Source organism: Amphiura filiformis, chromosome 15 (assembly GCF_039555335.1).
Source record: "Amphiura filiformis chromosome 15, Afil_fr2py, whole genome shotgun sequence".
Lineage (NCBI taxonomy): Eukaryota > Metazoa > Echinodermata > Ophiuroidea > Amphilepidida > Amphiuridae > Amphiura > Amphiura filiformis.
In genome coordinates, this window is record NC_092642.1 from 54344621 (window position 1) to 54354470 (window position 9850).

A 9850-nucleotide genomic window follows, 5' to 3' on the forward strand; every position below is an offset into this window, starting at 1 on the left:
TAACTACACACTGGTAACAAAAATTATGTATATGTGATGCGATCAAGCAAAATCAGTCTGAACTCGGCAATAATAAATTTTCAGTTTCCTATAGGATGGTAAAAAACATTTACAAAGCTGGATTTTGCAGAAAACCCCATTGACATTGAATAACCAGTTCCAAAGATATGAGCAATTAAAGAGTTCCCAAAACAAGAGGAAACAAAAGGAAATATTTCCTTTGTTTGGCTATATTTCAAAATCAATATTTTCGAGTTCCGACTGATTTTGCTTGATCGCATCACATTTTATAGGGGCAATGAATTACTTCACTGAAATTATAGTGATTCAAGACAAGTGGTTCATTATATATGTTAAGAAACGAGGTACATTCTAGCAGTACCTATTCTATTAACTAAATTCCGTGTCCCTATGATATACATAACTTTTGTTACCAGTGTATTATTATTTTTAGTCACAAATTTATTCTAAAAAGCGCCAGCAATAGTATTTCTTTATATGAATGTGAGTTGTGGTGGCGCTGTTCAGTATTTTTATATGGTGCAAGACAAGCTGCAATATTTTTCCCCCATGTGTTTTTTTCACACCAGAAAAAAAAAAGTTTGCTGGGTTAGTTTTTCCACAATTCCTAAACTATTTTTACAGTATTTTATACTTTCGTGGAGATCGCTGATAGTTTAGTTCCTATTGTCACACTTTTCTCAAACGAGAATGTGCCTGCGCAGAATTCATTTTGCATACTCTGATTGATAAAATTAGTATCTAGTTTCACCGTCGTTAATCAGCGGGAGCTGGTGGTCTATCAATAAATATACAGCCAGGGAGTAGCGTGTCACACTGGCTAAGGTCTTTGCCTTTGGTGCGAGAAGTCCCGGGTTCGATTCCCCGTAGGACCACACAAATACAATCTTATCCGCTCTCCCCGTGGCTCATCTGGTGAAGACGGTCAGATAACCCATGATAAAAGACCTCGTTACAGTCGGTTCTGATCAGGGTAAGCCCAATAGTTGACTACACTTGTATGTGTCCTGTAAAATTGCCCCGACCAGATACGACGGCACCCTTCACAGGCCTGTGGGAAGTTTCATCAACTTCATCCCCTAGCGTTATATCCGTTGTAAATACCTAGATATGCTTGACATAAAAAACACTAGCAGACGGATGGTCCTTTGAGTCCCGCTCCGATCCCTTTTTCAGCTGTTCTGTGCGCCCTCAGTTGTTGTCCTTTTGAACTCTAACACTATCGCTACACAGATAGAATACCTGAATAGAAAAAGGGATTGCTATTCTCTCAGGTTCCTTGCAGATTGATTGTCCGGTAGATTGCTATGAAAATAAATATTATTTCCGTTTAACTGTCCTTGAGTTTCAATGATAAACTCAACTTAAAAACTTAAAGTTTTTGCATGCATTTATATACTTACGCCATGTCTTTTATTGTTTTCCTAGATATTATATTTAGCAGTTATGAGGCGAAGGCGTCCTTTGAGATAGGCCAATTGTTGATAGATCTTACACCATTTAACCTACAATGTTTCTGAATAATTAGACAATAAAATAATATACTGCTTTTGAATTATTTTCATTCACGTTATTCATAATAATTTGGCGTATTTTCTACGGGTTCCAAGAGTCAAACCCAGCATGTACCGAATAGCCACCTTTTGCACAACGATCAGTTATAGTTCCTGCTGAAATGCATGACAAGCAAGGTCGTTTAGTTATTACTTCCGCTATTGACAAACAACCGGAGTAGGTTGTTACGTGTTACGCTACATTCTGGAAATAGATACCGTACACTCTCTTTGAGACTCATCATTACCAAATTTAATGTTCCACTTTTGACAGAAGTTAACTCGTTAATAGTTTCAGCTTGGATCAAAGTACTGCTATTCAATATGAAAAAAGCCATAAAAACGTTGGCATTAGGTAAGTCAAAGGATAAACATACTGGCCTATTATGTCTGCTACGTATGCCTTACTCTGCGTCAGTAGAGAGGTAGCGATACTCCATACGCCGTAGTCCTTCCGTACCCCTTGCGCCCGTATATGTGCCCAGTCATGCACCCGTTCATTCGCCCGTTTTTACCAGAGTGCATACTGCATGATAATGGTGTCTGCTATCAAACAAAAGGGCAACAATGAGCTACAATGAATTAGCTATAGGGCTTAAAACAATAAAAACAGTTGTACTCAGGTGCTTCCTGAATATTATGCTTGCAAAAAAAAGGACCACTCCGTGTCTATATAATGACGTTATTATCAAAATTAAAGCTTAGTTTAGTGGGGCAAAGGTCACGTTGCATAAACTTCGGTATGCGGTACAAACAGCCTTATTCGACACCTTGTGGCCGTTTTGGCCACGTTTTGTGTAGAATCGAAACCTGTTTTATATACGACCGATTCACACATATAATTTTCAATGAACAATTTGCACGTATGAACTGCACATACGAATGAAGTCAAAATTGTAATACCTCGCTGTAGCTTCATTACATGTAACTACTGTATTTAGATGGAATATATTATTAGTTAGACTCTGTTATTCTTTAATATGATTATTGCAAAAACAAATTGTAAACATTTTCAGGTTCATCTATCTGCGCGTTCAATTCGTACGTGTAAAATATTAAATACTAGCTGAATAGCGACCTCGCACCGTCACAGGAGAGTGGTTTTGAATAGTTAGACGGGCGCGGCGTACAGTCGCAACCTCATTGATCAACTTACTTGTAGACGCAGGGCCAGGAAAACTTTTAACGTCTCACAAATTAATGTGAAACGGATTTTTTTTGCATCTTCTGCATTGTCCGCGCGTACATTTTGTACGTGTAGAATCTTCAATATGCCTACTGACTAAATAATTGACCAGATATCGTCACAGACTCACAGGGGAGTGGTTTTGAATAGTTAAACTATTCGATGATCTGATGATATCCCTACTTGCTCTTTTACAATGATAAATCATGAGTCTCAATCTCTTATTTGTCCCACAGGGCCACAAGCTCTACCTTTAGCACAGTTTCGTCTCTACACATCTTAAAAAAATCATTGGAGGATTCGAAGCCCGGTATTGATAAGGCCCTTCAATATATCAGAACATGTGAAGATTATAGTTCCAAACAGGCAAATAAAAGATTCAGTGACCTTAAATATGCTCTTATGGCTATATGTGGATGGGGATCAATTTCTTGCGATCAGAATGAGATAGGAACTTACCTGATAGAAAACGGCTACGCTGCGCTATTCCCCAGAATGTGGAGTGCTTTACAGAAATTTACTGTAAAGGGTAATTGGAAGTCACAAGGCTTTAAGAATCTGACAGACATGTTGAAAGGTTACAAATATGCTACAAATATCAGTGTAGATTTCGGAAGAGAGCTTGTGAAAGTTGGTGCTATACCGTTATTGCTTTCTGCATTTGAAAAACTAGATCATAACGACAAACATGCATATGAATTAATCAATCCCATATTAGGTAATTTGCATAACATCATCCGCGTCAACAACTCACATCGCCCTTACTATAGAAAAGAAAATGCCGTAACAATTCTGGAACGGTTCTTGGATTCCTCAAATATCGAGCTGAAAATGTTCAGTTTGCTGATTTTGGCCTACATTGTAGAGGAAGACGACAATAAGCATCTGGGAGACAAAGGTGTAATAGAATTCCTTGTGAACCTTTTGAAAGCCGCAGTCAGCACGAAGAGCCATGTAGCATGCCGGTCCCGAGGCTTGTCGTCATTAGGAGTTTACTCAGCGATGGAAATCCTTGATGGCTTAAACCATCTGGCTGTCAATGATGATAATAAAGTGGCAATTGACAAGATAAAGGGCATCCCCATTATTACTCGGATGTTGCAGGAAGAGTTCACGGTGGAGGAACAACGGTTGGCTGCAGAGGCTTTGTGGAATTTGGCATTCATTGAACCGATCCGACAGAATATTGTTGAGAAGGGAGTAATTCCAGGTGAGATTAAGGAAAATAGTACTGACGCTATACAGAATACATAACGATGTAAAAAAACAACATATCATGCAAATGAACAGATAGAAGTGTTTTAAAAGTATACTGCGCCCATAACGTACCCGAATACTTAAAACTAAAGCAATATCGTAACGACACTTAATCTACATAGCAAAATAAAGTAGCCGATAGATGGAGAATTTTGTTCTACGTAAATGATACCTTATTCGACATGATGCGATTTTGTTCCACTAAGCTATATTCACTTGAACGACAAATGGTCGAGTTTTAAAAGTAACACAATTAGATTTCCGCCTCGTTCCTTCTAATACCTTTTTCACTATTAAAAAGCTCTCTTTTTTTATTAAAATTGCTATAAGTTTAGAGAATTAGGTTGTATCGTACCGAATGAGGTATCAAAATACGTAGAACAAAATTCGGATACTGTTAGGCCGCAGTATAAAACCCTATAACTGCTCTCAAAAATACACAGGCAATCCATACATGTTACATTATTCAAATACTGTACTGAAAAAGTCAGTTGTTAAAACCTTTGAATGCTATTCAACATGCATTTATACATGGTGTTGATGTTTTGTTCTTCGCTTTTAAAATTAAAGCTTTGGAAAAACTTCAAAATTCTGAAAATCCAGACCTCCGCCAGGCCTGCGTGTCTGCTCTCTGGCAGATTAAAAGTGGTGACCAAACAACAAGTGTGCCGAACCAACCTCCAAAATACGAAGATGCAGTCTCGCAAGGTGCCCAGTCCCAACAGCAAACACCGCGTATTATGATTAGCTATCAGTGGGATTCCCAAGAACGCGTGATGCAAATACGAGACAAGTTAACGGCTGCGGGTTATGAAGTTTGGATGGATGTTACAAATATGAGTAAGTAGGAACTTTGTATTCGCAAGTTTCTTGCGACCGTTTCATAGGAGGGGGTCATTTTGTGAAACCTTGTGGAACACACACACCCACCCACATTCCCCACCCAGGCACTGACAAATTAGTCTGTTCAATATATTGTAAAGCTCATAGGTAAAATATATAGATTTTAGGCCCAATGAAGTCTAGCTATCAGTAGTTAATTTCTTGTCAATGGGGTTTTCAAGCAAACATTTTTTTGTCCAAAAGAGAGCACTGCGTATTGGGAGGGCGGGTTAGTGTACTGGTCTTCTAACTCGCTTCTCACCACTGTGGTCGGGGTTCAATTCCCCGCGGCGCCACATGTGAGTTTGGTTGCCGATCCATGCTCGTCCTCGCAGGTTTTTCTCAGGATGCTCCGGTTTTCCTCCTGCATCTAAAACCGGACCGGCTTCCCATATCTCTGTCCCGTCATATCCGGATGGCATCTCTTAAATTTAGTAGCCTCTTAACAATTTTGGGCTTAGCCTGGCTTCGTTCGAATGTTATAAATAAATAAATAATAATTGTACTACTGAAGAGCTCCAAATATCAAATCTAACATATTTAATGTTGAGACGTTGTATTGATCTTCCAGAGGGCGATATTTTACATGCGATGGCCCAAGGTGTAGAAAATTCTGTAGCTATACTTATGTGCATGTCTGAGAAATACAAGGAAAGTCGTAGCTGTCGATCAGGTAATTCCTAGAACAAAATATATAACACCGTGCAATAAAGCAATACAGGGAGCTTTAGGGGGCAAATAATCTTTGCCCCCCTTTCGACGTGCCATAAATCTTTGCCCGCCCTCCTTTTTACGTGCCCAAATCTTTGCCCCTTTACCTATGCCAGAGTTTAGGGAAACCAAATTTAAAACCTTTTAAGGTTTTAAATTTGAAAATTGTCTTTATCATGTAATGCGAGTGCAGCGAACAGGACATTTTGCAGATTTGAACATGTTCCTAACGTTTTCCTACACCTGCCTATGGAAGCCCACCATTGGTTTTTACAGTAAGATCTATGATTTTCATTTCGCTTTTGTATATTCCAAGAGCTATTGACTTTTTACTTTTCGCATGTTCGTAGAATATTTAGCCGAAAATTAAGTTTGCCTATATTTTGTACATTGTTAGAATTTCCCAAATTTGCATGGGCGCTCTCACATTATGACGCCATAGCGGCATTATGTGGAGAATGTGTGTACTTATTTTGGTATCACCGGATAAAGGAGACCCATAGACCCATTAATTCCACATATAAAGGTATTTGACGTTTATAATTGAAAATTAGGGGTTGTTGCTTGCAACCGCCCTCTTCGTAGTCCGTGTTACAAAATACATGTATGTAGTTCTAGGGTTAATCTTCAATTTTAAATAGAATTGGTCCACTGAAAGATACTAATGAAGGAGTAGTTTCTCTGTTATTAGTATCATATCCTTCTTTTCGTAAACGTATTGAGAATTTGTCATGCACATACACCACTATGTGTTGCGACAGACGATTTGAATTGCATCGTCATGAAAAGCGCTTCATTCAATCATTCATTCTGTATTTTTTTCTAAATTGTACACACAGAGGCTACATATGCATACAAACTAGGGAAGACCATAGTGCCATTACTCCTTGAGCCAGGCTATCAACCTGATGGCTGATTAGGCATTCTACAAGGCATGGACTTCTACTACGAGTTCCACTCTAGTAAACTTCTGGAAAAGAACATATCAAAACTGATCAAAGCTATTGACGATTGTATCGAGAAAAAGAAGACAGATGGTTAGTTAAACCAGTATAATAGTCTATGCAATATATCTATAGTACTACCTGTATTGCTAATGGCTTATAGTGTCTATAGTTTAGTTGGAAGGAGGGCCCGGAAACATACTTCTAATTAGCGTTTCTAGATCAGCAAACATGAGTATAAAAAGATAAGCTATGTTAACAAAGCCAAAAAAAGTGACCCTCCCCACAATTGTGATCTTTCTGCTTATAACTCAAGAACGGTAAGTCGCAGGTAGGTCAAACTATACTTTTTTTGAATCGTTATGACCGGAATTTAACGAATTATGAGTAATAATATTTTTAAATCTTAAACCTGTTGTATAAAAATTGACTCCTCAGTGTTGAGTCTTTGGGATGTTTTAGAAACGTTGATTAGAAATATATATATTTCAGAAGGTCTACGCTAGGTCCAACTTCCGGATAGTCTACAAGATCTATTTGCTGCAAGGTATCACCAACAAGCGCGATCAATAAGCAATTTGAAATCATTATCGGCCATAATTCATATTTCGCGGCATAGTGTAAGATCATCACAAGTGCATAGATTGCATGGTTTTGCAGGAGCAGTATTTTTCTGTTTTATGGCGCTTTTCAATAATTCAGGGAAGTTGGGTCGTTTTTTTGTCAAAATCAGTAATTCTTTAACAGAGAAGAAAGATTTGGTATAGAGAATTCCATTAAGTGCTCCATCATATTCTTATCTGATGCCTGGTGAACCAGTAATCACGGCAGTTGATAAGTCCACCTCCGTGTTGCGAGTTTATGGCAATTATTATGCACAAAGAAAGAAAGCCAATATCGCGCTTGGTTTTTCGAGTCAAAATTGTTTTCCGAGTAAACTATATAGACTTCTGCTTTACTGCGCAAAATACATGCCGAACGATTGAGCTGTTGTACCGTCTATGATGTTAATGCCATTCATAGAATGATGGCGATTACTGTTTGAATACAGTAAGCCAATGAATTAAGGTACCAGTTATGTTCACCCCTGTATATTCTTAACAAAGACAAATATGTCAAAATTAAAACAAGCAGTCACTACCTGTACTTTATAGCTCTGAATTAAGACCTTATTTGTTGAAATTGGTTGAGAATTAAAGAAACAGGGATCTGAAATCTAAGGAAGAAACGAAATCAAAAGTTTTGTATTCTAATCAATGAAAGCACGACGCTAGTTTTAACGTGCTAATCAATGGAAGCGTTAGTTCTCTTGTTAGAGGACGCCTTGTGTACAAATCAATAGGGCTTACAACGGAGCAAACGGTAACTTTTAAATTGGCATCTTCCTTGGGTTTTTGGATGTCGTGTCTTTATTTCTTGAACGATTTCAACTAATGAGGTCTTAGATTTGAGCTAAAAGACGCTGCTATTGACTGCTTGTTCCAATTATGACATACCTGTCTTTGTTTAGGATTTACAGGGGGTGAACATAACTGGTACCTTAACTTTTTGGCTTACTGTATATCTAGAAACACCAGCGCAATATGGTTAACTATGTAAACACATTTTCTTTCACATTATCTTAGAGGCAGTGACAAAAGATACCTTGGAAGATCAGAATGTAACCACACCAACTAACATCAGTGCTTCTGCAAAAGATCTCGCACCTGCTAGAGCATCTTCAACTGACACGACGCAACCTAGCGCATGTGTAACGGCACCACATTCCACACCCAAATCGACTATTTCTGAATGGACAACCAATGATGTCCAAGAATGGTTAAATAAGATTAATCTTCCAGAACTGTGTTCCATACTGGATTTTTGTGATGGTGACTATTTGGAAATGATGTATACACAATTCTGTAATAACCCGCAAGAATTCAAGGAGGAAATGAAGTCTGAATTTCAGATGGGTGTAAAGGTTTATCTTCACTTCACAGTTGCCCTTCGAAAATTATTTAAACAGTAACAGCTACATGTATTCATCCAGTAGTTTAAATCTTTCTAAATTGAAACTGAAACTAAACTCACTTTTCTACGCTGCGTACGATACAGGCTGTATCAAAATGATTGGTACACATCATTTTTGATGTTAATTGAAAAGGATGCCTCTTCCAATAGTTTATGACTTGTTATACAATTAATCTATAAATTATTTGGATCTTATGTTGAATTTTGATGTGTCAGACGCACCCATTATCAATGAAAACTGCTGGGTACCAATCATTTTGATACAGGTTGTACAATCAGACTTCGTCAGGCATCTGATTGGTGATTCCTAATTGAAACACTTACACATTTAAGTTCCAATCACGTATTTACTTAATAACACATAAAGAAGCATTGGTCCAATTATATTGACTGATTAACAAACTAACGTTCCCTGCGCAAACGATCTACAAATCATGAAAGTCATAATTGTATCGACTGATGATGGTGTAATTCTGTAATGCCTGATTAAGTCCGATGTTAGTCCGTAGTAAAGCTTTAGTTCCCGTTTAGATTAATTAATTCGTATGATTTTAAAGATGATCACTGTTTCATGTATAAGAATTCTATAGACATCTAAGGTAGAAGCAAATTATCCTCTTCAACAATAAGATTATTGATTGCGGTTTAAAATGAGATACATGTTACGCCAACTTGAGGTACCGATGAATACGACCTTCATGAACATTCTACACTGTAACTCAGAATACAATTTAGGACATTTACCCCTCATTCGTGCTGTTCGGTCACATTATGATAATCTGTACTTTAATTAGCATTGGGTTCTTTGTGTGTGTATGTGTTGTAATGCTGTTAGCATGGTTAGGTAATAAAGTATGTGGTATCATTTATACATAATGATTTGAAAGATAAAAGTACAATCTTTATGTGATCATAAAGAAATGCCATCAAAATATTCAATGGCGGACGATGAATGCAAGCCAACTTAGTAAGCTTTAGTATTCTTTTAGTATTTTTACTTTAGTATTTTAAGTATTCTTTTTAGTATTTCTGTTTGTATTGTTAACTTTTGTAAATACTTTCAGTATCATCTTTTAATTCTTGTTAACTTTTGTTTATATGGATGCACCACCAAGACGGTGGGTGCCGCTGTTATGAAAGCGTTTTCCAAATAAATAAATAAATAAATAAATAAATAAATTGCATACTGACCAACCCTTGTACATAATGTAATATTTCGCGCGTCTCTGTTGGTCTTCATTCTAATAGCACCTGGTTACAACATATGCAATGCGTTAAAATCA

The 9850-nt window shown here is 37.4% G+C and overlaps 1 protein-coding gene across 1 annotated transcript; it reads left to right on the forward strand.

Moving 5' to 3' along the window:
• Window positions 1-1801: 1801 nt before the first annotated feature.
• LOC140171841 (uncharacterized) lies at window positions 1802-9504 on the forward strand. Its single transcript, XM_072195171.1, has 6 exons — window positions 1802-1929; window positions 2997-3970; window positions 4588-4857; window positions 5471-5572; window positions 6450-6647; window positions 8180-9504. The coding sequence occupies exons 2-5, from the start codon at window positions 3163-3165 to the stop codon at window positions 6524-6526; spliced, it is 1257 nt and encodes a 418-aa protein (XP_072051272.1). The 5' UTR covers window positions 1802-1929; window positions 2997-3162; the 3' UTR covers window positions 6527-6647; window positions 8180-9504.
• The last annotated feature ends 346 nt before the right edge of the window (window positions 9505-9850 follow it).

Coding starts and splice junctions, on each gene's coding strand:
- LOC140171841 (XM_072195171.1), top strand. CDS start 3,163: ATGGCTATATGTGGATGGGGATCAATTTCTTGCGATCAGAATGAGATA. Junction 3,971..4,587: donor TGAGAAGGGAGTAATTCCAG/GTGAGATTAAGG, acceptor TTAAAATTAAAG/CTTTGGAAAAACTTCAAAAT. Junction 4,858..5,470: donor GATGGATGTTACAAATATGA/GTAAGTAGGAAC, acceptor TTGATCTTCCAG/AGGGCGATATTTTACATGCG.